At 44.4% G+C, this 27,721-nt stretch overlaps 2 protein-coding genes across 5 annotated transcripts in view; one reads left to right on the top strand and one right to left on the bottom strand.

The window, feature by feature from the left end:
* Nucleotides 1-1,681: 1,681 nt before the first annotated feature.
* Nucleotides 1,682-27,721, bottom strand: GTF3C4 (general transcription factor IIIC subunit 4). Of its 4 annotated transcripts, XM_073806741.1 has the most exons (7): nucleotides 27,170-27,721; nucleotides 25,926-26,465; nucleotides 16,431-18,257; nucleotides 12,946-13,076; nucleotides 9,528-9,616; nucleotides 6,918-6,986; nucleotides 1,682-6,401 (listed from the first exon to the last, which is right to left on the bottom strand). In XM_073806741.1, exons 2-6 carry the CDS (start codon nucleotides 26,265-26,267, stop codon nucleotides 6,925-6,927), a joined length of 2,451 nt encoding a protein of 816 aa, XP_073662842.1. In that variant the 5' UTR covers nucleotides 26,268-26,465; nucleotides 27,170-27,721; the 3' UTR covers nucleotides 1,682-6,401; nucleotides 6,918-6,924. The 4 variants fall into 4 exon arrangements, with proteins under 4 accessions (XP_073662842.1, XP_019775763.1, XP_019775762.1 ...); XM_019920204.3 differs by having other exon boundaries at nucleotides 1,682-6,986; XM_019920203.3 differs by having other exon boundaries at nucleotides 1,682-7,758; nucleotides 27,170-27,717.
* DDX31 (DEAD-box helicase 31) overlaps nucleotides 26,860-27,721 on the top strand; it is a 73,963-nt gene continuing 73,101 nt past the window's right edge. Inside the window, 1 exon segment of the mRNA XM_033858932.2 lies at nucleotides 26,860-27,108. Within this exon segment, the coding sequence (XP_033714823.1) occupies nucleotides 26,998-27,108 (111 nt within the window). The 5' untranslated portion in view covers nucleotides 26,860-26,997.

Raw genomic sequence — 27,721 nt, 5'->3', positions numbered from 1 at the left:
CTTTCTCAAGGTTGCTTTGGCTATTCGGAGTCTTTTGCGTTTCCATGCAAGTTAAATTTTTTTTTTTGTTCCAGTTCTGTGAAAAATGCCATTGGTAATTTGATAGGGATTGCACCGAATCTGTAGATTGGCTTGGGTAGTACAGTCATTTTGACAATATTGATTCTTCCAATCCAATGGAATGTCAACTACTTTTTGATTAGTGCTTGCATGGTATACTCTTCCATTCTTTAAAACTTTCTGTATCCTTATATTTTATATTTATCACTTTTAACATAAAAAAATGATCAGTCTGACAGATATTGAAAAACAAACTTGTGGTTACCAAAGGGGAAACGTGGGGCAGGGAAGGGATAAATCAGGAGCTTGGGATTAACACACACCACTACATATAAGATGGATAACCAACAAGGACCTACCATATAGCACAGGGAACTCTATTCAATATTCTGATAACCTTTGAGAAAAGAATCTGAAAAAGAATGAATACAGTACATGTATAACTGAATCACTTTGCTGTACACCTGAAACTAATACAACATTGTAAATCAACTATAACCCAATAAAATTTAAAAAAAAATCCGTCTGATAATCTTTGCTTTAATTGGATATTTATTTGCATTTAATATAATTACTGCTCTATTTCAGTGTAAGTCCCTTATCCTACTGTTTGCTTTTCATTTTCCCAGCCTATTCTATGTTTATTTTTCTTCTTGCCTTTTGAGTTATTTTTTAAATGTTCTAGTTTTCCCCCTTGGCTGAATTAAAAGGCCCTTTGCTCTTCAAGCATTTACTTACCAGTGTGTAATATGGATTAGTTTTACTTGGTCCTAGACAGGACCAGGACTTACAGAACTGAGCACTCCTGACTTGCAGGCATGTGTTTTAAGAACCTCAGGATGTTCTGTTTCACAGTCACAGCTTTGCCCTCCTGCCTCCCCTTCTTAGTGCTCTTCTCTGAGTTCCACCTGACACCACCCTTTAGAACTTCCCTTAGTGTGGGTCTGTCGTGATGCATTATTTTCCATTCTTATTTGTCTGAAAATGTCTTTCATTCTTAAAGGACTTTTTTTGCCAAGCTCAAAATCTGAGGTTGGAAATTATTCTCTCGGCCCCCTGAAGGCACCTTTTCACTGCCTTCTCATTTTCACCATTTCCATTGAGAAGTCGTCTTTAAGTCTTATTACTGCTTTTTGTTTTTTTAAAGTAACTTGTCTTTTTTCTTTGCTTAGATTTTTCTCCTTGATTTTTCAGCAGTTTTATTACTGTATGTTGAGGCATGTTATTCATTTTCTTTATCCTGTTTGGTGTTTGTCTAGCTTTTCTGGTTGCTCTCAGCAGGAGGATTTGTCTGAATCACAGGTTTATTGTTGCTGAAATCCGGCAACGAGCACTTCATTTAAGTACTCACCAGATACTATTTAACTGAATTGTTAACTATATGTGGTCTAATAGCCTTCTGAAGCTGTTCTGTTTCCCCTTCCGTTCCTCAGACTTGTTCTGGAATAAACCACCGAAGGCATGCTGGATTGCTTTCGAGACCCTTGCTAACGGCCATTTCTTGTACGATTCCTTCCCTTCTCTGCTTGTGCCTGCGCATTACTTACCTTTGCTGGTGCTGGTCAGGAGAGAAGAGGTTTCTCAGCTTTGCTACAAACCAGGTGAAAACACGCACACGATATAGAAGTAATTTGATTATTTATTTATTTTGAATAAAAAAGTGGCCAAGATAACAATACTAGTGGCTCTGCATACAAAACACAACATAACTGAGGTTATTTCACATTTACAAAACCGCCATATGTACAGCACTGGATGTTCACAGCAACTTTAATAGACTCTAAGTACCAGAATCCTAAGAGCAATTGCGGGGTATCCAAAATGGGAAAAAGCTAAAAAACCAACGATTTCATTAACTGGAAAATTGGCCAACCAGCTAACTGGTAAAGAAAGAGAATTTGCTACCCTTTTCTTTAGTAATAACTAAAATAAGATTGCCCCACAGGACTGCATTTGACAAACACCCTCCATAATTTCCATTTCATTTTCTCTATAATCTTTCCCACTTCAAACTTTTCCCAGAAACCTCTGCCCTACTATCAGATAAAAGCTCAGGACACCAGTGTATCTTCAGGGAAAGAAGATAACTAGTGCAAAGGATACAGCATGGTCTGCTTCAGCCCAGGAGACCCAGTTCAAACCCAAGAAAGAATTCTGCCCTCTTCCGGTCATCAGTTCTTCGCAGTTTTGAACACACTGGAAAAAGCGAACCATGCTTCGTCTTACAGGTGGCAGGAAGTTACTCACTCATTCTCTGTATCACCAGCACCTACTCTGTGCAAGGCACTTGACACTTGGTGCTGCAGGAACTACCAAGATGAGACAGACAGTCCCTGCCCTTGAGGAGCTTACAATCTAATAATGAACACTATGTACATACGTAGAATGCAGGGAAGCAGCCAATTCTTCTGGATGGGGGTATTCCAAGCAAAATGTGCTATTATTCTTAAAGTTTTTTATTTACACACTAAAAGTTTAAAACACACCACCTAATCAGATGGTAAGCATTAAAAAACCATCTCCTTTCCATAACCGTAAGTTTTTAGTTGCCTTTTCTTTTTATTTCAAAAAATGTCATATGTAAACAAACACATAATTTGAAGCCAAGCACAAAGATAGCGCAGGCATTGGATAAACAAAATATATACTACTCTACACAACACAGACTTATTTTTCTATACAGTCTTATTTCTGTGTACACAAGTTTGATGTTCACTTTCTTTTCATACACTGAAGTACAAATCTGAGTCAGTCTTGAAAAAGACATAATTCATTTTTGCATTAATACCAAAAACAAAACAAAACACCCTAGACCTCACCAGTCTGTCAGCCAAGAGTCAAACTGATAACACATGAAATGCTTCAAAGCCACCACCTCTTACACCATCCAAGGAGACCATTTCACAGGATCTTTCTATGAAACTAACAGGACTTCATAATAGTGAGGTAAGCAAGTTTTTACCTTAGAAATAACTATAAGATTTAGAGTTCTGAAAATTCAAGTCCACCAACCCATTTACAATATTTCAGCTAGACAGCCTGCACCTTTGCTTTATCACATCAGTATGAAAGTATCATCATTCCCCCTTTGCAACTCCTCCCAAGCCTGGGATGGATGAATGAATGAATGAATGAATGAACACCACGTTGGTTAACCATATAACACTGTGGTAAATAAACGCACCGTCCAGGACCTCATATCGTATATTAAGTCTCCCCCCCCGGAGTATAGTTATAAGTTAAAATGCAAGATAAAAGCGGAATCAGCTAATCTGATTAAGAGGTTGGGGGCACACATATTATATAACAAAAAGATTAACTTCTTTACAGGACTTCTTTCTATAAAGTCTCTCCCCTGTTAAATTTACTGATTTCTACAGCAAGTTTTCAGAAACAGCCATCTTAAAACAAACCATACAGGCAGATAGGAGGCTGCACCCTATTTACCAGACTCAGGCCAGCCAGCCAGTCCTGATACTGATGTGTATCTGTGCCAGGGAAACAACTCTGCATCTTCTGAAAATCCCTGGTGCTGTACACCAGGATGGCGATGCTGTGGTGAGAGTGATCATTAGAAGCAACTGCAAAGCTGACTTAATTCAGTATAAGGACAGTCAAATCTCACGCGCTCTAACGTCAGCTTGAACTGCAGATACCAGGTTATCACATGAAGATCCTAGCTCCAAAAACTTCTTTTAGCATCAAAAAAGAGCAGTTCAAAGCTTAATACCTATGAGACTTGAGACATGGTCTAAAACTCTGCTGGAAACTGCCGGCTGCTACTTCCACTAACAGCTAAAGTGCAACCACTTCACTTCAGTTAGATCTGCTATAGAGGCATTTTTACAATCCGACGATGGTGAGGGGAGAGGCTAGATGCCCGAGCCGCTCTGCTGTCAACAGAGCTGCTGAGCCCCACCCACACAGGTAGCAGCGTGAGAGCACAGGGATGTGTTTGTTCACACTCAACCATGGAAGCCTGCAGACCCCAACAGTCCACGCAGGGCTAGCCGTAAAGAGATGCTTTTATTGGTCCAGCTATTTGCTGTTTGTGCTGTCCCATCTCTAAAAAGAAAAAAGGGCAGAACCTATCTTTCCCTTAAAAAAGTTTAGGCCTGCTGACTTTGAATATAGCCAGAATTTTTTTTTGCTTGTCAGGAATAACTGGCTTGGGGAGCAGAGCGGGTGGTGGCAGGGAGCTGAAATCCAGCCCACTCTGCCCAAAGTCCAGCCTGAAGGTGTGGGAAATTTCCAACAGGGAAATTATAATTCAGAGTTTTGAAGAAAACCAGATACAGTTTATCAAGTTGTTAACAACTAACACTATTACTCTTAGAAAGAAAAACTACTGTTTAATAGTTTCTTCTAGGAAGGGAGACCTGCTATGTGATTTAGTTTTTAGAAATTTTATCACAAACCTATTTTTCTTTCAAATCTGGTAGCTCAGAAGGTGTCCTAAAGCTGAGAGAACTAAAGGGACGGAAATGGAGAGGACCCCTCCTGGAAGGGAGGGAGAGGGAGGTCAGGAGCAGAGAGGATGGATGGACCCGTGGAAATCGTACAGTGACAGTAATTCCTGCTTTCATTCCAGGAGCCGCGGCAATTCACCAAACCCCGACACAGCTCAGTGCTGCCAGGAGAGCCGGTGCTCTGAAAAAGCAGCTCTGTGTTCCTCCAGACAAGACCAATGAGCCTTGATTTTTTCTGCATATAATCTGACACCATTACAGTTACAACAGAATATATTTTAATATTCAATTATTACCCTCTGACATTCTTTTAACCTAACTGGTGAAGGCCGCTGATAGGTCTAGCCCACACGCCCCAACATTAACATTCTCAAAAACTTCCTAGAGGGAGAAGCAGAAAAATGTCACCCTCGACCATGAGCTTCGCCAGTGGTTCTAATAACTCCTGACATTGAAAAATAACTGGTAGTTTGGGCAGATACAATAGTAGGCAGAGATGGCTTGAAGTCTGGGTAGTGGACATAGGATTTCAGAATGAGTATCAGGCCTAACGAACTCTCAATTTCTTATCTAGAATAACAGGAACAAATAACCCTCAACAGAGAAAGTGTGACACAGGTGTGGACATCAGACTCCCAAAATGCAATACTGTCATGGCTTAGAAGGTCTAATTGCACAGGACCTTTGCTCCTGCACCTTCATGCAAAGCAGCGGCATCATGGCCGTCTCATCCACGCCATGGAGCGGTGACAGCTGAAATTAACTTGAAATCCACTACACAGATCAGGTGAGTTCTAGGAAGGCACAGAGGGCATATCTAAGTGTAAACCAGGAGACAGTTTCCCGGCGTCCCTCACGCTCTTCCGGGGCTTCGCTGCTCACCACTCTGTCACCAAGTATGCTGACCCTTAGGACATTCAGAAGCGCACTGTGTGATGCTGCCATTAACTGAAAATCTCCTCTCGTTCTCACAGGTCAATGGATTAACCTCCACAGAAGGGAGGGGTGGGGAGAGGGGGCGGAGGGCTCCCAACTCGGTGTGCAGAAATCTGAGGCAGGTGCTGGCTGGATTTCAGCCTTAAGAATGCCATTGGGCAGAGCCCCCCCAGAGAGAAGCCACGTTCTAGTAAAAGAGTTGCCATGTTTACTGCTACCCAGACATACAAAATAACTCAGGTGACCCTTTTTAGTTTATTCGTAAGAGTCAATTTCCCCCCCCAAATGCATAACTGCTTTAAATAAAAACCTAACGTACGTTTTGAATGGCAGCAGCACAAAATTCCCCAGCAAGAACAAATCAACTACTAACTCTGATTAAGAAAAAAAAAATAAGTGAAACTCAGCACGTGCTCTGAGTATAAGTGAAACTCAGCACGTGCTCTGAGTATAGAAACTGCAAGAATTCCCTGACAGGATCTCAATTTTTACTGTCATATTTACTGTAAAGTGAAACAGCTCTAGGCACAAACGACCGCAACTATACAGCTTCCTGAGCTGTGTTCTTCCTGATTTTAATGTTGCCTGGTTCTCTTCCTTGACAATCATTTGAACATGCTGGACCCTAAAGTCTGGATAAACACTCCTCTTGAAATTACCACCAAAATGAGAAAGATAAGCAAATGATCCAGCAGAACTAAACAGCAGCAGAAATACAGAATTAAACACAGGAGACAAAAACAAAAATTTGAAAGGGAAACAAAAGACATTTCAAAGCAGACTGTCTGGAAGTGCCTCTTAAGGGCTCTTGTCTCCAATAGCTACGGACAGAGCAGGGAAGACACTAGGGGGAGAGAGCCTACAGGCAGGAGCGGTGTTGCTGTTACACGCTCTCCAAACAGCGAGCGTTTCTCAGTGAGGACAAAATGTCTTTCACTAAGGATACAAAAATAAAAGCAAGAATAAGTGTTAGAATAAAGGTTTAATATCACTTAAATTTCACATTTTGTATTTCCCCTCCAACTTCCCAGAAATATGCACCATTTCAAGGCGAGTGCATTACAGTCCTGTTAATTAGCACCAGTCCCTAGGATACTTATTTTAAAAATCCAAGGACACTGTAGTTCTAGAATGTCTATTGTTAATTGTAGGTTTTAAGACCAATTAATGTCTAACATCTCTTCTTAACAGTCCACAGGAAAATACCTGTATTATAAATATCGAGGACCTTTGCAGAGGGAAGGAATTCCCAGCCTCTGGTTGACTGAGCTACACACACGATAGCACCAGAGCTCAAGGGTCCACACTTCTGAGCTGCCTGTCTCTTTCTGGACGTCTCTAGACAGACTCGGGATATAAATGATACGTCTGGAAATATCAACATTAAAAATATTAAATGTTTTAATAAAAAAGGAGAAAATATTACTTTTCCTCTGTGTACAAATATCTCACCAAGTTGTCACAGGTAAGTCTGAAGAGGGTTGTGATGCAGGTGAACAGGAATACTTGACATCCTTATACCTGTGAAGGAGTCAGAGCAGGAAACTGATGACATGGGAAAGATCATTAAAAATAAGTCACAATTATTAACTTACAAGAGTCACCTGATCTTTTGACACATTAAAACCAACTTTAGTCTTGGCTTCAACCTCTTTAAAATATATAGTTTTAAGAAAATGTTTTCAATATGCATGAAAAACAACTGGCAGGATGCAGATCTGCAGCTGTTTGTTGAGAACAAAATATCAGGCCCACAGGTTGTTTCAGACACTTTAATATCTGTTGGGACACTGCATACCACATACCAGGTAACTACAGCTCCCTGGAGCCACAAGACAGTTCCAGACCAAGGCCAGGATTAGAAAGCCTAACTTGGCCCAGCAAGGCCCTTATCCATACTCCCTAGAAGGGACCATTCTGTTCTGAGAAATGACAGGGCATGCGTTTTGTTCAAACTGCTTCAGTCAAGACACTTGAAAAATAAGTTCCTCATTGGCAAGGAGTTGGGGGATAATGTTCATCTCAAAAGGACTTAAAATCTCTGCACTCAGTCACTTTAAAGACATCCTTTAGTCCCTGGAGACAGAGAACACACTTCAGCAGTGAGTCCCCACGCCCTATGTACAGTCATGAAGGGTGCCTCTCCTCTTGCGCGTCCTAGCTCTTGGGGCTGGACGGCACTTTCCACAGCAGAGTACATGCCCTTTCCATCTTCCCATCCTGGACATTCAGAAGACAGGAGAATCACAGAAAGGGCAGGGGCTTTGCAGTAACCTCTTAATCCAGTCAGGATCTACAAAAGTAAGACAAGCAGTATTGAGCGTAAACTTCAGAAAAGGCAATCAAATGGGATGAGCCCTGGATGGACCACAGTATTAAGGGATGGGCACTCTGGTCCCAGCTCTTGTGTCCCTGCACAGAGCCCCTCACTACAACGTTCTAGACGAGGCTGGACTAATTCTGTGGTCCCCAAAGCTGAGTGCGTGATGAAATAGGAAAATAAGGGCAATGAATGAGTGTCTCATAAAGCTAAATTCATTCTGTTTAAAGAAAGGACTATACTTTGTTCTCAGAGTATATCCTTCATACGTGGATAATGTTAAAATACTCTTATAAAATTACAGTAACAGTAACTTTAAAAAATACATTACTTGGAAAAATAAAAACATGGCAACACTGTGTCAACACTTTCTCCCCCTTTTAAAAACTTCCCTGGTCTGTGAAATACTGTGCTCTACCGGTTAGTACTCTCCAGATCTCAGCGATTCACATTCTTCCCAAGAGCTGTATGCGGCTCAACACAACGTCACCTGGCAGGTGTGTGTTTTTTATTTGTTTCCATCTTTTCCTGATTTCCTGTCTAAATAGTATACCAATTCTCAATTGCAATGAGTGTTTAAAAGTCCCCAACATTTGCTTCAAAATAATCCAATAAGAGGAGGGGGGGTTTCCCTGGTGGCGCAGCGGTTGAGAGTCTGCCTGCCGATGCAGGGGACACGGGTTCATGCCCCGGTCCGGGAAGATCCCACATGCCACGGAGCGGCTGGGCCCGTGAGCCATGGCTGCTGGGCCTGCGCGTCCGGAGCCTGTGCTTCGCAACGGGAGAGGCCACAACAGTGAGAGGCCTGTGCACCAAAAAAAAAAGAGAGGGAAGAGGCGGGAGGAGGGGGGAGGAGGGGGAGGAGGGGGGAGGAGGGGGAGGAGGGGGGAGGACTACAGATGAAACATGAAAGGTCGTGAGCTGGCAATTTCGGAAGCTGAATGATGGGTACATCAGTTTCTTATACTTTTTCTCTACTTTTATGATTGCATTTTCCATAACAAAGAGTTAATACAGAACACAAGCTGCCCACACACCAACTTCTCAGAATTAGAGAGCTTCAGCCAGGTTAGAGCAAAAATCAATAAGGGTGTAGTTTTACACAGAACATTCTGTTTTACTTGAGACCATAAATTACCCCCAAAGTGTACACAGGTGTATAATGGTGTCTAGTTAGCTCATTTGGTTAGTGTGATGTTAATGAACCTCAGGTCATAAACGGACATTCACGGGGCTGTTTACATCACTAATTCCTGACACACATCTACGATCTTATTTCCAACTAGTTATGTCATAAGTGTGGGCTTTGTCACCAGGGCTATCAGGAAAGAGAATACTGACCAACCCGAAAAAGAATCCCACCATGGCTACTAGAAGGATGACTGCAAGTGCATGTCCCTGTTTCAGCAATGCTGTCTTTGTATACGTTACCAGTTGCAGAGTTTTCCTTCAAACACTATATAGTCTATACAAGCCATCTAAAACAAGCTTTTTTGAATAAATAATTTGCTTGCGGTGACAGAACAGTAAACTGCAGCCCTACTTACTCCCATACTAAAATGCAACAGGTATGTCAACGTGAACAATGTTCCAGTGACCATTTTTTAATTAGCTGTGGTTCGTGATAATAGTGTACAGAGCACGAGGAGCCTGCTCACCATCCCTGATGGCGCAAGACTAAGCAGGAGGGAGGACTTGGGGGTGCTCAACCTCACCCTCCCACAAGCTGGGAAAGCATTCACCTTCTGGGGCTGGATGGCGGGCAATGCTGTCATGGAGCAAACACCTTCTGTATATCAGACTCTGGCAGGACTGGTAGGTTAAAAAGCACCTGAAAGCAGACAGATTGTACCATCAGTTCTACTAACGGTGGAAAGCAGCATAGTATTGAAGGTAACTCACCACATACAGTTATTCTAAAACCACAAGTTAACTAAGTAAAGGGCAAAAACAGTTCACAAATGCATGGCAACAATGTATCCCTCTGCACAGGCCAGAGCTACCCCACCCCACACTTAGTAAAGGGGAAATGTCCGTCAGGCTAAACCAAGAGATACAAAGCTTCTAATCCAGACAGTCACTGCAGCTTCTTTTTTTTTTTTGCCATGTTTGCAGCACTGAGAAAGAATGTAGTCCGCTTACACCTGATTACACTGTGAATTTTTCATGTTAAAAAAATCAATTATGTATTATACTGGAAACTATTCTTGTTAGTGATTTTTAAGATTAGGTATAAGCACTGTCTTCCCCAGCACAGTGGGGAAAACCTGAAAGATATAGAAGACAAAATTAATGGTGCAAAAAAAGAAGGGCCATGAACAAAAGCTCAGAGGTTCAGTTCCATCCAATGACCATTCACTGAGCATCTACCAGGACCAGGCAAATAAGGGAAGGTGGGCAGCAGTGGATATCAGAGAGAGCACTTGGGCTCTGCGTGGAAGGTTTTCTGCAGGATAACAGTGCTTAGGATGAGCAACTAAGCAGTAAAAAATACAAAGAGGAAGGGAGGGCTGGGGGAAGGAATTCCAAGTAGGTTTACCTTGAGTAAAGACTTGGGTGTACAGGAAGAAAGATTATACCCGAGTGGGAGCAAGCACCCATCCTCACCGGGAGAAATTACACCCAGGTATTCTGGCACTAACTTCAATCAGCAAAAATGAAAATAATTTTTGTGGAAGAAGCCATCTGAGAGACAACAATGTATAGGCCAAGTTCTCAGCTCTGCCGCTAGCCGCCTGTTGCCTCTGCACAAATTCGGACTTCCCCAGTCCCCAGTTTCCTCATCTGTAAAAATGGGAACAGTGGCGGCGCCCCTCGTGTGGCTCAGGATGCGTGTACTGCTCAGAGTCGTGCCTGGCACGCTGGCAGCGCCAACAGGCGCAAGTGGCTACTGTTACAAGGCCACTACTATTACAAGCTGGCTTCCTCTTCTCCGCAAACATAAGGCGGAACAGTCAGATCGGAAGTCTAGGGACACAGCAACGGCCGGGAAATCCAGACATCCGTCAATAAGAGGGAGTGCTGGAGCACCCATACAGTGGAGAACCCTACAGCTGTTAGGGATGGGTCTATGTACTGATGTGGAAAACGCCCACAACATCTTGCTACGAGAACACGCAAGTTGTTAAGGTAGTGAACGCACAATCCTGTTTCTACTGGAAATAAACTTTAAAAACCTACTGAGTGCCTACCACACACCAGGCATTGTTCTAGAAATAGCCATGAACAAAACAACCAAATTGCCTGTCTTCATGAACTTTCTATTCCAGAGAAAGGAGAAAAACATAAAGTAAAAATATATTAAGTGGGACTTCCCCAGTGGTGCAGTGGTTAAGAATCTGCCCACCAATGCAGGGGACACGGGTTCGAGCCCTGGCCCAGGAAGATCCCACATGCTGCGGAGCAACTAAGCCTGTGCACCACAACTACTGAGCCTGTGCTCTAGAGCCCACGAGCCACAACTACTGAGCCCACGTGCCACAACTACTGAAGCCCACGCGCCTAGAGCCCGTGCTCCGCAACAAGAGAAGCCACCGCAATAAGAAGCCGGCGTCGCGCAACCAAGAGTAGCCCCCGCTCGCCGCAACTAGAGAAAGTCCATGTGCACCAACGAAGACCCAACGCAGCCAAAAATAAATAAAATAGATTTATAAAAAAGAAAGAGAAGGTTCCTCATTAAAAAAAATATATATAGGGCTTCCCTGGTGGCGCAGTGGTTGAGAGTCCGCCTGCTGATGCAGGGGACACGGGTTCGTGCCCCGGTCCGGGAAGATCCCACATGCCGTGGAGTGGCTAGGCCTGTGAGCCATGGCTGCTGAGCCTGCACGTCCAGAGCCTGTGCTCCACAACGGGAGAGGCCACAACAGTGAGAGGCCCGCGTACCGCAAAAAAAAAAAAAAAAAAAAAAAAAAAAAAAATATATATATATATATATATAGTGGTGATAACTGCTAAGGAGGAAAATAAAGCAAGGAAGAGGGATGAAGGAAGACTACATACTGAGACGGGAGAGGGATGTCATCAGGTGTCACGATTTTAGGCAGTGTGGCCGGGAAGGAAGCCCTGTGGACACCTGCTGGAAGAGCACCCCGGGCAGAGAGGACAGCCAGTGAAGACATCCAGGGTGGGAGGGGTGCCGCGTGTACCTGAGGAACAAGGAGGCCAGTGCACCTCGAGTGAAGTCAGCAAGCCGGAGAAAATGGCCCCCTTGATGGGGGCCAGGCTATGGAGTCATGACCACTGAATGGATTTTAGCTTTTACTCATCAGAAATGGGCAGCCACTAGAGAGTTTTGAGCAGAGGGGGTGACATGAGCTGATGAGGTCATGATAGGATCACAACCTCAGCTCTACTTAGAACAGCCTGGAGGGGGCAAGGAAAGACACAGAAGATGGGCTGGGAGATAACTATAATAATCTGGGCAAGAGATGATGGTGTCGTGGACCAGGGATGTAGAGGTGGAGGTAGCAAGAAAAGGCTGGATTCAAATTTGAAATGCCTTTAAAACTTCCAAACAGAGCAACTGAGCAGGTGCTTAGATATGAAGTCTAGACTGAAGGGGAATGATTCAGACTAAAGCAATATGTTTAAGTCACCAGTGTACAGATGATAGGCGACAGTCCAGGGAGAGTGGTGACAGAAGAAAGACAGGTCCAAAGACGGACATCAAGGAGATACTGTGTCCAGAGGGCCAGGTGATAACAAAGCGCTTTAAGGAGGAGGAAGAGGGAGTGACCAACTGCGGCACGTGCAGCCCGTGGGGCCATAAGATGAAGACGTGCCAAGGTTCCCTCTTAGAGTGAGACGGAGGAAGACCTCTCTATCTTTTGTTAGAGATAAACCAAACAGAGTACAGAAGCACTTTATATTCTATTAACTTCAGCAGGTATTGCTTTTGTCATACTGATTTTTAAAAATTTAATGCTACTTCAGAGCAAAATAATATTACCAAAATAAATAAACCCCTATATACAAGACGCAGAAAATAACCCATCATTAAAGGGTGTCTTGCTTGAGTCAAACGGATGGTAAAAAGCCCACACCAGGTTTTATAGTAGCAGCTTTTCTCCAACCTAATGGCATGGGCAACATACACTTTGGATAAACACTTTACAGTGGTTTGTGTGACACAAAACTGGAAAACGAGCAAAAGCAGCTTACCGGAGCCAAATGTGGCCATTGGAACAGACTGCCTGTTTGCGATCTGTGAATGGCAAAATCTCTTTACACAAACTACAGTGCTCAGGGAAAGTCTGCTTGTTCATCTTCTTTGAGATGTGTCCGATCAGCACCTAGTGAGACAAAGCAGTCAGCATGTTTTGTGGTGAGCGCAGGGCTTCCTAACACAGAGGAGAAATGGAAACCTACACGGCATCTGACACACAGCAGGAGCTCTGCATCTCCACGTAGGCCCAGCACTCTCTGAAAAGTAAAAAAGCTGGACCTTCAACTCGTGTCAACTGGCTGAGTACAACAAAATAAATTCATTCAGGCACCCTGTGACGACAGAGTGAACTTTACCCACTAAAGGGAAAACTGTTCTGAAAACGCAAATCTTATTACTTGCCTTTAATTGCTTCTGAAACAAGGACTTCAGAGTTCTGTTAGAAGACAAAGTATTCAGCTATACTTACAATGTTTTGACTTTAAGAAAAACATAATCTCTATAGGCAAAATATCATGTGAAACACTAACTCTGTAGAACTATAGAAATGTCTATTCTTAAAGCAATTATGCCCCAATAAAGATGTTAAAAAAAAGTCTATTCTTTAAAAAAAGCTTACAAAGTAAAAAGATAATCAAGATTAAAAAATAATAATTCCCCTTCTGATGGCCCAAAGACCCATGACCAATCCAGTCAGCCTGCAACTGGAGACCAACCGACCCCACAGCAGAGGCATGGCGGGACCCACCGTGGGAGTGGGAGAGATGGACGGGGCGGGCTCTAGGCCTTGGCCCTACTTCAGCTTTGCTTGTTTCTCTGCTTTATTGGAGTTGCATCACTCCAAAAATGAAAGTCTGAAAAACACTGATCTACTTCATTATTTTGTTGGAAAAACACCTTTACCAGCTATATTACTGGGAGGCATGGGATACACCAATCCTTAAGAACTACCTTGTCTTACTAGCAGATAATGTCCTTCAAAGTTTTAATCCATTGACACTTAAGCTCTTGTGTAAGAACTTCTTAGTCTGTGATTCACTAAAATTAGTTCACTGAAGTTCTGAAGGGTATCTTAATAGCTCAAAAGGGTGTCTTACCTACTCTACATATAATTTACAAATTTAAAGCCCATTAACTTCTGGCCTTTTTGGCCTTGAAAATTCTTATTTATGGTCCCTTATAGCAGGGACAACCAATGTACTAGGTTTGAAAAGATTCATTTTTATGAACACTTTATGAATAAAGTAAAAGTAGGATTTTACTTTATTTTTTAGTTGTTGAAAACAAAGTTTATTCCCTATCTTTCAAAGTATGTGCATTTATTAAGAAAACTGTCCAATGGTTTACTGTCAGATTTCACGAGCAACCTTCAAAGCAGGGGATAAAGAAAGTTATAAATTCCAAGTTACAAGTTAAGTACTCTCCTTAGCCTTTAACTAGTAAACTCCAAAACAAAAAACATTTGTTTTACGCAGTAGGATTTTAAAACATGAAACGTATCGTGTTCAATCAAAACTCAGTTGCTGTAGATGGGCAGAGTATAATCTTCCCTTCTTTAAATTGGCTCTGCTGGAACCAAGTAACTATGCTAAATGTAGCTTTCCATGTTCATGCAGCATCTGGACAATTATTCTGAATCATTGCCAACCAGCTTCCATTACAAATTTCCTAAAATGTTTTTGTTAATATTTTACACTTATAATATCCCTGCTAGGTCCTATGAACCAGTGATACCAGAAAACTCTTCCACACAATTTAGACCACAATGAAACAATTCTTAAAAGTTGACTTTCAAAGATGAAAAGTCAGTTACATGAACAGTACATCTTAACTACTCGGGTGTGAATGAAAGTAGTGCCTGCCGTACCAGTAAACAAAGGATGTTGCTGCCATCGAGCCATCACATTACAGCTGCCCGTCGGTGAGCCCTGAGGGAACTCATGATGGAGGCAGGATGCCCCCCCACCCCGACCCTGCCACCCTGCCCCGGCACCTAGCAGGCAGCCGCTACAGCCACCCCTGATGAGGCACCAAGGCGACTCGAGATGAGAAGCACAGGATACTGGCCCCACGTAGCTGAGGTGCACATCAAAGGAATGATTTCAGTGAGCCCAGGCTTTGCATCTTCCCATACATAGAAAAGTGCTAAATTTCTTAACTTCAGATATCTGGTTTTCCTTACTTAACAGTAATCTTTAATGCTCCAACTACCCTGGTCTTTGTTGCAACAACTCCAATAGATCCTGGCTCCACCCCCTTGCCCCTTGGGAGCAGTCCCTCAGAGCTATCTGAGATGCTGTGTCCCAGGCTTAAGTCCTCAGTTTTGTCTGCCAAATAAAATGTAACTGAACTTTTAGGTTGTGTATTTTTTTTCAGTCAACATCAGATTGTTGCAAACATCCTTAAGAAATAATTTTAGGGGTGTACGGGTACGTACACACACACACACACACACACACACACAGACACACACACACACACACACACACACACACACACACACACACACACACACACACACACCCCTTTCCAACAAGAAAATGCAACAAGTGATTCGCGAATGGTTTGACATTAGGCATGGAAGATATCTGAATTTATTACCTGCAATTAATATTTTAGATAAGACTTCAGGCAGTGAGAATAAACATCAAGCTTCAGAGTAAAAAGAACCACAGACATCTGTGGTCCTGACTATTTTAGTATGCAGTATGTTCCTTAAAACACAATTCTTCAGGATTTTAAAAGCTGTTAGCTCAGGATTCCTGATTAATACGTCTATACAACACTGAGCTACACAAAGTTAAATGATTTCTTTCCTATAGGAATTCCCAGAACCCTTAGAAGGATGATGTACACTGGGAACCTTTAAGAGGAGTATAGAGTATGCAGTATTTCCCCAAGCTTGGAACCCTACTGTTCTGTCAAGGAACTTGAATTCTGTGAAATACATTTTGGATAATACTGTAAGATTGTTCTACCATCAAAATAAAGATTATACCCAGTTTTTGTAACAAAACAACAATGTATAAGTAATTATTTGTTTAGCTCCTATGCCCTTCTAGACTAAATCAGAAGACCCCCTCAAGTACTATCAAATGGAAACAGTCCCGGCCACAGTCCTCCCACTTCCCAAACCTTCTGCAAACAGGAAGGGAAAGGAGGGTGTGCCACACTTCCCCTGCTGGGTCTGCCCCATCACAACGTGGTCTGCTTCTGGAGCTCATCCACAGCCTGGAAATCTCCCAAACCTTGCGTACCAATCAAGGCCACAGCGAGAGTAAGAACTGAAATATTGTTTGTGTGATATGACTATGTCCTCTGCATTAATCTGTTTCCTATTTATTCTCCTGCACCTCATGCCAATCAATTACCTAAAAAATGTCAAAGCAAAGCGGAGCTTTACGAACTAAGTTTAGGTCATTTCTTTCTCACAAAGAAAGCAGACTTTTCAGATTCAGTGTTTTTGTTAATAAACACCTACCCGTGCGGTTCTGTCATCATACTCTTCATCAGACATTAAAAAGTTACAGAGTCCCCGGGTGGGGATGCTAGTGTTTTCTGTGATCCAGGTGTGCAGGTATACTTCGCCTAAGACTCGCTTCATGTGCTCCCGGGTCAAGTGCATTTCCACAGCTTCAATTTTCCCTTGGATTTCAAGGAGTTTCTCTTCCATTGGCTCTCGGCCTCCAGTGTCTCCAGGCTGAGTGACTGAGTCATCTGTGGGGCCCTCTGGATCACCTCCTTTGCTCCTCTCCTGAAGGCCTTGCTTATTCGTCTGTTCGGAGGCAGCGCCTTCTTCCTGCTGCTCGCCCTCAGCATTGCCCGTCCCAGGTGAGTCAACTAGTAAGATTTTTGAGTCCTCAAGGATGGGTCTGCATAAGGCTTCTGAAGCAGTTTTCTGCATTGACTGGTATAAAATCCTCAGGAGGAAGAGTTTGAAACGCCAATAATAGGTGGCCCCGCTGCTTTCAATCTTTTTTTCCAAAGCTTCTTGTAAAAACTGAGGGATACGTTTATCTTTTAAAATCTTCCAACGTACTAGGTCTATTAAATCTACCTGCTTAAAGAGATTTTGAATTGAAGATTGCAGAAGCTTAGCAGCTGCCTCTTCAAAGGCTTTGAGAGTAACGAACTGAACCTGGTAGTTTTTGTTAACGGGATGGAGGCCGTTGACCATGCCCTCAGTGGTAATGACGGCCAGGTACGCACCACAGGGGCTCACAGCTATCCCGTGTGTCCTCACTGAGCCAAACACATCCGAGAGTTTAATCAAATGGTGTTCAAACTTCAATGCAACATCTGTGAAAATGGGAACCAGCTGCCTCACCTTCCCATCACTGGAACAAGTATACACCGTCCCATTCTGCTTGTCTGCAGTCATGGAGACAATCGGCAGTGAGTGCAGGCCTGTGACGTGAGAATTGTGAACATTCAGACCTGCTTTGGAGATCAGAAGAAGACACCAAAACACATAGGGTCCTCTTGCGGCCACCACTAAGCTACAACTACACTTCTGGTAAGGGTGATACAGCGGTACACACTTGATGCTGTGTACTGGCAACTGGTCCATTTCTTTCCACAAGACGACAGGCTGCCTTAACGTGAAATAGCCTTTCACTGCTTTGAGATTGACAGGAAGAATTTTTACAGGTCCAAAAGCACTCCCCACGATAAGGCCGCTCATTTTCCGATTATTGTGCTCATATTCCCACCAAAACAAAACACTAGGAGAGTTGATTCCTGACTCAATTGTGTTGCATGAAGAGATGGATTCCTTTCCTACAAACGGTAGCTGAAACTGCCACACAGCAATGTTGCCGTTTTCAAAGAGGACGGCCAGGAGCACGCTGCCCACGTCGCGGCACTCGTTGTTATGCTTGACCTGCTGAGTGGTACAGATGCCTGACCACTCCATCCTCACTGGTGTCTGCATGCTGTGTCTTCTCTGAAACTCAGCAAAATCCCTGAGATTCCCTTCCGGGGCCTCACTTTTAGAGAACCTGTAACTGGTCTCATAAAGACGTTCTCCATAAATCTCCGTCAGGTCGACCAGCTGGACCCACTGCAGTCTGTTGAGGTTAGCCTGGATGGTCAGGCGATTGTCCATGGTCAGTGCTGCCAGGAGGCACCTGCCATTAGCATCGCAGCCCATGGGGGACCAGCTAGTGTACTTGAATCCTCTCAGTGGTGGCAAAGCCTTCCCCTCAGGGTTGAACACCCTGTCCAACATGAAAGTCTGACTGACTGTGGGGTCTTCAGAGGCGGCAAATTTCTCCTTACACTCAGCAACTTCCGTTTTTGAGCCAACCTGAAAATAAGAGATATAAAAACTATCAGATAAATATTTCACTCTAAGAGGACTATATTTACATTGATTAGGGTGAATTAACTGATTCACATAAATACATAAATCAGTTACACGTTTACATATTATAAATATGTAAAACAGTAATTTGATATCAGTTCTGTTAATTTTGGCATGACATGCATTTGAAAGATCAAGTCCGTGTCTAAACCTAAGTGAGCATTCACTCAGGTAATGGCAATTTTTTTTTAAGGGTCAGAATAAGTGCTGTCATTATTCATAGCCTCGTTCCCACATGGTTCTCAGAATTGACATATGCAGTAGCAATGACAAAGATGTACTTGATTCTAAAGAGTCAGCTAAGCATTCTGCTGAACTAGTCACAAAACAATAAAGGAGAAAGTCATGAAAAAATATCTACCTATATACATCTTTGATACAATTAGATGTCTGGATTTTTAACAATATTTTTGTAACACAAATGTCAGCTCTTAAGTTTTCTATCTGAAATTTCATTTACAAATTACGCTGAGAGCCAACTCCAACAGTTCTGTCCACTGTTTCTTTCTTTTCTTGTTTTAATTAATTAATTTATTTTTATTAATTTATTTTTGGCTGCGTTGGGTCTTCGTTGCTCTGTGCAGGCTTTCTCTAGTTGCGGTGAGCGGGGGCTACTCTTCGTTGCGGTGCACAGGCTTCTCACTGTGGTGGCTTCTCTTGTTGCGGAGCACGGGCTCCAGGCGCATGGGCTTCCGTAGCTGTGGCACGTGGGCTCAGTAGTTGTGGCTCGTGGGCTCTAGAGCGCAGGCTCAGTAGTTGTAGCACACGGGCTTAGTTGCTCCGTGGCATGTGGGATCTTCCCAAACCAGGGCTCGAACTCGTGTCCCCTTCATTGGCAGGCGGATTCTTAACCACTGCGCCACCAGGGAAGTGCCTGTCCACTGCTTGTATAGAATAATGTCCACTGCCGTTAGACTATTTGCCGTTCCCTGAACACTCCCACTCTGCCTTCCCTGGCTCCCTTGTGTAGAATGCTCTCGTTCCTCCTATTTGAATCCCATCCCTCCTACCAGGTCAAACTCTATGAGGCCTTCTGAGATCATTCTAGCTTTCATTCATCTCTCCCTCCTCCAAGTCTGTAACATACATGAGCAGTGCTATTTATTTAATGTCTAGGTGTACAATGGTGAGCTCTTTAGAAAGATTTTAAAGGGACATTAAAGATAGAGGAGATAAATGACAAAAAGAAAGTGGTCCAGAGCTATAAGAAAATAGCCGGAAAGGCTAAAGCCCCAAAAGAACACAGGTCAATTAAAATATGGTTTCTGGGGGCTTCCCTGGTGGCAGAGTGGTTAAGAATCTGCCTGCTAATGCAGGGAACATGGGTTCGAGGCCTGGTCTGGGAGGATCCCATATGCCGTGGAGTAACTGGGCCCATGAGCCACAACTACTGAGCCTGCGCTCTAGAGCCCATGTGCCACAACTACTGAGGCCTGCGCGCCTGGAGCCCGTGCTCCGCAACAGGAGAAGCCACCGCAGTGAGAAGCCCACACATCGCAACAAAGAGTAGTCCCCGCTCCACACAACTAGAGAAAGCCCGCGTGCAGCGACGAAGACCCAACGCAGCCAAAAATAAATAAATAAATAAATAAAAATAAAATACAATATGGTTTCTGTTATGTCAGAAGTAGGAAGAAGAAAAGGATGTGAACCACTGTCTTTAGAGAAATGGGTAACAGAGAAAGCAGAATCTTTCGATTCCTTTTTAGTGTCAATCTTCTTTTACATAGAGGCTGATCTTCAAACTGGAAAGGGTAGATTAAACATGATTAAAAAGGAATTCAAGCCTAAATATACATGGATATAACGAAACTCACTTTAAATGAGTTTAAGTCCCCAAGCCCAGAGCAATTACACTCCAGAATATAGAAAGACCTTGGAAGATGAACTCAGAACCATTACATTCCTTGATGAAGCTTGGACAACCAGAGATGTGTCAGAAAACCATAATGCAACGAATAGTTAACTGCTAAACTGCATAATACATAAGCATATAGAATGAAAGGTAGGTATAAAGTCCAACAAATGAATTAGAAGACTAACTCTTCCTAAAGTTAGTTGTGTGTAAAACAGAACATCACTCCCCTAAATTGCCCCTTGAAAAAGAGGTCTATAACCAAGTAAGTTTTGAAAATGCTATATATTATATATTATTCCCCCGCCAAGAGTTACAGCCAGGGAGCTACTGAAGAGACTTATTTAACCAGTTATCCAAACTTTTATTTTTATTTTTTATTTACTTATTTACTTATTATTTTTTTACCATTTTTTAAAAACTGGGGTATAGTTGCTTTACAGTGTTGTTAGTTTCTGCTGTACGGCAAAGTGAATCAGCTATACGTACACACGTATCCCCTCTTTTTTGGATTTCCTTCCCATTTAGGTCACCACAGAGCATCGAGTAGAGTTCCTTGCGCTCTACAGAAGGTTCTCTTTAGTTACCTATTTTATACATATTAGTGTATATGTGTCAGTCCCTATCTTCCCAGTTCATCCCACCCCCACCCTTCCCCCCTTGGTGTCCATACGTCCAAACTTTTTTTTTTTTTAAACAACAGAACCTTTCGGGGGGCTGTCATCTCTGGAAATTGTGTCTTGGGCAGTGTATCTTGATTTTAGTGTAGTCTCTTGGATACAGCTACAGACATGCTGGAGAAATACAGATTGGAAATTCCAATTAAATACAGGTGTCACTGGCTAACCTGTTAATAAAACAATGCTAATCAAAGCCCAGAGCTTTGGATGGGTATATAAAATTTGAGTGAAAATCTTTCCTGTGATGCCACACTGCCTGGATTCAAATCCTGGCTCTATCATACACTAGCTCTGTAACCCTGAGCAAACTGTTTAAACCTTCTGGCTTTAATTCCTCATCTATAAAGAATATAATAATACATGTTCTCATAGAGTTTGGAAGGTTAATTAAGTCAATGTATGTAAAGCACATACTAATAAATACTCAATAAATGTTATCTATGATGACAATTATTAATACTCTCTGAGGATTAAGTAAATGTTAATGAGACCTAATAAAAGTATGTAAAATGCAGGGTAGATAGGCATTAAGTTGTCCACCAAATGAAGGGTAGATACAAAATTGTTCACCAAATCCCATAATACTGTAAACTAAGCAATAATCCTCAGACTAGGATAATTTACTATTACAATAAAATCTACTATAGAACTGAAAGTAAACTTACAGAATGCGTAACCCCAAACAGCAGCAGAATGAAATAAAGGAAGCTCAAACTTGGTCCTACTCACTGCAGGAAGAATCCTTGACGGAACGGAGAGCGGTGTGGATGTCAGCCAGTAGGGAAAGTCCTTAGGGTTTTTTGTGCAGTAATTTCTAATATGTTAGGTAGTCTGAATTAGCCTACTGGACCTCCCCTCAACTCTCCATATCACAAACTAGTTAACGAATCAAAACAAGTACTCAGATGCCCTAGAAGCATACCAGTTAAGAGTCCAGCTCCCAGAGGCTGACCCCCAGCCAATCATTTGACTATATCCTGTTCCTAGTTGGCCACTATTACAACTAATAGCTATGTACTTTGTAAGCACCTAACAAATAAAAACTCATTTGAAGCTACTAGATAGCAAACTTCTTGAGGGCAGGAATATAATTCCAAAGACAGGAAATAGTTATTTTACTTAATGTAGTAGATGGAGTTAACGTTACTAACGTTCTTAACAACTGATACAAATTAGTTATGCATATATTATTAGAATTTGGAACTGTGTACAACTAGATGATGCATTAAATCAGCAGTCCAATGGGAAAAGAAACTGCAACTCACTCTTTTTTTTAAATTAATTAATTAATTTTTGGCCGCGTTGGGTCTTCGTTGTGGTGCGTGGGCTTGTCATTGCGGTGGCTTCTCTTGTTGCGGAGCACAGGCTCTAGGCACACAGGCTTCAGTAGTTGTGGCACATGGGCTCAGTAGTTGTGGCTCGCGGGCTGTAGAGCGCAGGCTCAGTAGTTGTGGTGCATGGGCTCAGATGCTCCACGGCATGTGGGATCTTCCCAGACCAGGGCTTGAACCCATGTCCCCTGCACTGGCAGGCGGATTCTTAACCACTGCGCCACCAGGGAAGTCCGCAACTTATTCTTAGGTCACTATTTTATTGCTTTTCAGATTTATATCATTCACCTTTATATCACGTAACCTCAGTGCCCAGGACAGTAACTTGCAAATTGCAGATAATATGTCAACTATTATTTAACTGCATATTTTCCTGAAAAAATTCATAATCTAAATAATGGTCAGACAAAAGCTTCAAAGAGGGTTAGTATCTACCTTCTAGCAGTGCTACATACTGAAATCTAGGTTGCAGAATGTCCATCTTTCATGTTACAGCGAGCTGGACAGCACCAAGTAGATTTAAATCCACAGGGACTGTCAACGGGTAGTGCAGTCAAAGTACACATAGACACTTCTTTACATTCCTACCATTACTCCAGTTTTATCCCACAGAAGCCTCTTTTAGAATTGCAGGACAACTCAGCATTCATTCACCAGGCAGTGCTAGGCTAGTAAGCCTGCTGATTGGTGGTTTCTGTGATGTGCATACCGAAGAACAGTGCAGAAGGGGAAGATGCCACTAATTAATTTCAGGAAAGCAATCAATTACCAGAAGGATATATAAAGATTTCCTATTACTCATTTCTCAGGTGTGGAACCAACTACAGAGTCAAATTTTTATCAGAATACAGTACTATAAATAACTTCATATCCACAGTCATAGCATTAACCCAAGCTCCTTCCTTTATACTTGTATGACTATTTTTTAAATTGAGCATTTACAGTGTGCCAGGAACTGTGCTAAGTAATTATACACGTGTATGTATGTACCTGTATGTACGTATATAAATATATATTTAACTGAATCTTCTGAGAATTCTAAACAAGGTAGGTTTTATTTATTTATTTATTTATTTATTTATTTATTTTTGCGGTACGCGGGCCTCTCACTGCTGTGGCCTCTCCCATTGTGGAGCACAGGCTCCGGACGCGCAGGCTCAGCGGCCATGGCTCACGGGCCCAGCCGCTCCGCAGCAATGTGGGATCTTCCCAGACCGGGGCACGAACCCGCGTCCCCTGCATCGGCAGGCAGACTCTCAACCACTGCGCCACCAGGGAAGCCCAAGGTAGGTTTTATTACTCTCCTTTTATAGATAGGCCTATCTTGCTATCTGGTGCCAAAGTGCAATCTCTTAACCCCTGTTTTATACTGACGCCAACAATCATCTACTTGCCTCTAGGCCAGCCAGATTCATATTCCTGAACGACACCAGGTCAGTCCACGTCCATGATATTGTAACAGCACTTTAGGCCTTCCTAGATTGAAGTCAACCATCTCAGACTGACCTTCAAAGTTCCCAAACTGGCCTCACTTTACTTCCTCTGACTCTCTAGGAAAGCTACTTGAACTCAACTGCTGACCCATCATTATTTACACAAACAGCAGCATGTTACGCTCATGATTTGCATGTATGTGTGCGAGACGGGCACCTCACTGCTGCCATCTGGATGACCCTTTCCTCCGGAGGACTTCTTACAACCCAAACCCTACCTTTTTTTAGGTCTGCTGCAGATTCACCACCAAATAACCTTCCCTGATAAAAGCATCTCGCTTCACTATTCCTTCCTTTCTTTAAATTCTCTCTGCTAAAGTATTAAATCTCTACCATACTGCTACACACACTTAAGATTTTCTCTAGCTGATGTGCATGTGAACATCCTGAGCAACAGTAAGTTCCTTTTCAGCAGAGGATACACCTTTTAAAACCCCTTTGTTCTGCCTCCCTCCTTGAGTGTTTCTCAGTTCAGTAGCATTAAGAACATCTATCCACCTGATTGGTTATACTTGAATCAATTTGTTCACATCTTGTCCAACATCTTAGAAGGCTTAGTCATACAGGTTTACCAATGATCCAACTCAACATCAACTTATCAGTTTCAAACTTGGATTAAGTATCCTGAAAAGTGGTGTGGGTTCCCTGTACCCTACCCAGTTAGTGACTCCTATTTTAAATGGCTGTGCAGAGTAAGAGTTTTTTTAAAAAAACTTCAAGTTCACAAAAATACGTTCTCTTTATATAGATACATATCCTTACAACGTTTATCACTACCTATTATTACACTGTTATTTGTTCACGACTTGCAAAAAGAAGGTAAGCTCCATGAGGACAGGGACTTTGTTTTGTATAATGCTTTACTTCCAGAACCTAGATTGGTGCCTAGCTGATACACAGTGGTATTCAAAGATGTGTTGAAAGAATGAATATACACTTTGACTGTCACATATATGCATACAGATCTATAAAAGAAACAGCAAAAGTTTTAATACTTTTTTTTTGTTTTGTTTTGTTTGCGGTACGCGGGCCTCTCACTGTTGTGGCCTCTCCCGTTGCGGAGCACAGGCTCCGGACGCGCAGGCCCAGCGGCCATGGCTCACGGGCCCAGCCACTCCGCGGCATGTGGGATCTTCCCAGACCGGGGCACGAACCCGTGTCCCCTGCAACGGCAGGCGATACTTTTAAACCACTAAATGAACAATACGACTTACTACTTAAAAAAAAAACCCAACAACTTGCAAATGGTGATGACAGAACAATAAAACTTCAGGAGCCCTAAAGTTCTGAAGGCAAACTTAGTTAATACGAAACCGAAAGCACTAAATTTACACGGAGATCTCGGGCTTTAAGTTTAAGAACTGCACTTATTTTCCAGAAGCTCTATTTTTCGTTCTACATCCCAAAGCCTCTTAGTTATTGAAGAAAAACTGGAGTACTAACCCCGACATCCAGTATTTATCCATCTGCGCAAAATGAGAAGCAAAGACCACTCATAATAAAGTCACTGAAACAGTAAAGACAATGGAAAGAACCAATTTTTCTCCTCCAAAGCAAAAGAGGCGCAAGTGGAGGGCACAACACAGTAAACAAAGCCAGCCAAAGGCCTCGGGGAGCAAGCCCCAGACAACAGGAGCAACGGCAGAGGCAGGTCTGGGGTTGGGTCAACAGGGGCTGGAGCCTCAGAAAGCGCCGAGGAAAGAAATCGGCGCTGGCAGCCGGCCAGACGCTGGGGCGAAGGGAAAACGTGGCTCCGAGAGGGACCTCCCGAGATGTGTGCGGTGTGTGTGTGTGTGTGTGTGTGTGTGTGTGTGTGTGCCGGCAGCCGGCCGAGATGTGTGCGGTGTGTGCGTGTGTCGGGAGTGGATGGGTGACCCGGGAAATCGGGCTAAACGTCTGAACGGTTTTTTGTTTGTTTTTTAAGCTACCGTGTGTGTGTGGGGGGGGGGGAGTGGATGGGTGACCCGGGAAATCGGGCGTAAACGTCTGGACGGTTTTTTGTTTGTTTTTTAAGCGTGTGTGTGTGTGTGTGTGTGTGTGTGTGTGTGTGGAATGGATGGGTGACCCGGGGAATCGGGCGTAAACGTCTGGGCGGTTTTTTGTTTCTTTTTAAGCTACCGTGACCCTAAGCGCTGGAGGCGAGGAGGGGAATCCCCGGACTAGGCGTGGGCCGGGATTCCCCAGGGACCCGTGACGCGGGCGCGGGAGGGGAGCAGGCAGAGAGCCAGGGCTGCGGCCCGGGGATGACTTACTTTGAGGAAGCAGCTGTTGAGAGGCGCAGACACCGAGGTGCGGTGGATAACCAGGTCCTGGCCCGGGTTGTGCACGTCGCAGATGAGCTCCAGCACAGCGATGCTGCGGGCCGTGGACACCGACACGCGGTGGTCCTCGGACCACGCCAGCGGCTCCAGGCCGCTCACCGCATACTGCAGCCTCACCGCCGGTTCTCGCCGAGTCACTAGGAGGCGGAACGCGGCGCTGGGCCCGGGGGCCGCGTTCGCCCCCGGCTCCTTCCCGCCCGCCTCGCCCTCCTTCTCCTCGGGTGGCGCAGGCCGGTCGGCCGCGGGCCCCACCCGGGCCTTGGCCGTATTCATCTCTCCTCGGATGCAGAAGCCGGACCCCGGGCGCACCAACCGCGCGTCACCGTCCCGTTACCGCCTCCCGCAACGCGGCCGCCTGCCCCCAACGTCCTTAGCTGCGGTTTTCTCCCCTCAGGCCCGAAGCGCCGCCGAGCCAGGAAGGACCCCGCCGTTGCTAGGCGACCCAGCCCTGCCAGGTGGCCAAGGCGCTGCCTGTAAAAAAAAAAAAAAAAGCTACTCCTCTGCTGGCCGGACGGAAGCGCCCGGGCTGGACAGCGCGGGGGAGAGGGGCAGGGACCACCCCCTCCTCAGCCCCCGCCGCGGCGTGGCCAATCCCCAAGCCCTTTTAGGGACCTCCCGGGGCAACTAAGGTGCTGAGGGAACAGTAACCGGGCGGCAAAGGAAGGAAACATTGGTTCGATGGGGCACGGCTCTTGTTTCTCAAAGGAATTCAAAGAACTGCACGGCATGAACTGTGGGGTTGAGTGTGATTTGACACCCCCTGCCATAGGCCAAGCCACTAGGGACGCCAAACGGGGCCGCCGCCTCGCCCTGGGGCCCCGGGGCCGCGGCTTCGATCTCTAGAGGCGCGGGGCCGTGTGTTCGCGGGCTCTTCGGGACCCGGAAGGCGCGCGGGCGCAGGACCCGGCGGGGCAGCTACGCGGGGTCCTCGCGCACGTCTCACGTGGGTCGGAGCGGAGTGGCGGTGCTGGTTCGCGAGGTCTCGGCTCGCTTTTCTGCCGGCATGGCAGCAGCCGACGGAGCCGACGGAACATGGGGAACTCCCCATGTTCCCGAGTCCCGGGCCGCAGTCCCCACGACGTCCTCCAGACCCCGCCCAGCCCAGTCGAGGCGGGTGAGTTCTGACCCGGTTTCGGATTCGTTCGCACCCGGGGCCGCGGCGCGCCGGTACCTACCGCCTTGCCTCTCGGTCGGGGTTCGAATTACTTGCGGAGTTAAGAGGGGAAAGTCAGATATCGGGCAGCTCCTGGAGGAGTCGCTGAGCAACACGTGTCTGAGACCGGGACACCATTCTGCGGAGACGTTCTTGGAGGGAGCGGAGCGGCTGTAGACGGGCGGGAGGCTGGCGCGGGCTGCTAGTTGGAGGCAGGGATCTGACTGTCACTCGGAGAAGTTAGGAACTGACGCTCGCGCGAGAGGCCCAGCTTTTCACTTACCAAGAGCATCTCTGAACTTTTTTCAGCCGCCCTTTCCTCGACTCTAAGGGTCGTTTGTTTCGGGAATGAGGACTGGAGACTAGAAATTTCTTTTAAGAGTTTTCAGAACGGGTGTATTTTCATCCACGTGCAGTGAAGGGGGGAAAGAAAATACAACTCATCAATATAATCCCCTCATTAGGTGAGAAAGAAAAAGATGCCTTAAATTTAACCCAAGCCAGAGCTGAAAATTAGTTTAAGATGGTTGACTTAGCTCCTAGGAAAGAGGAGGGCTGCAGGGCAGAAATCTGT

Source organism: Tursiops truncatus, chromosome 6 (assembly GCF_011762595.2).
Source record: "Tursiops truncatus isolate mTurTru1 chromosome 6, mTurTru1.mat.Y, whole genome shotgun sequence".
NCBI lineage: Eukaryota > Metazoa > Chordata > Mammalia > Artiodactyla > Delphinidae > Tursiops > Tursiops truncatus.
This window is presented reverse-complemented; position numbering and strand designations above follow the sequence as displayed.

Bases quoted from the DNA above. Each gene is read 5' to 3' on its own strand.
- GTF3C4 (XM_019920203.3), bottom strand. From the start codon at position 26,267: ATGAATACGGCCAAGGCCCGGGTGGGGCCCGCGGCCGACCGGCCTGCG. The intron at 18,258-25,925 runs GTAAGTCATCCC...TCTTATTTTCAG, and splicing joins TCAACAGCTGCTTCCTCAAA to GTTGGCTCAAAAACGGAAGT. The intron at 7,759-9,527 runs GTGAATGCTTTC...TTACTTTTGTAG, and splicing joins CCGCCATCCAGCCCCAGAAG to ATCCTGACTGGATTAAGAGG.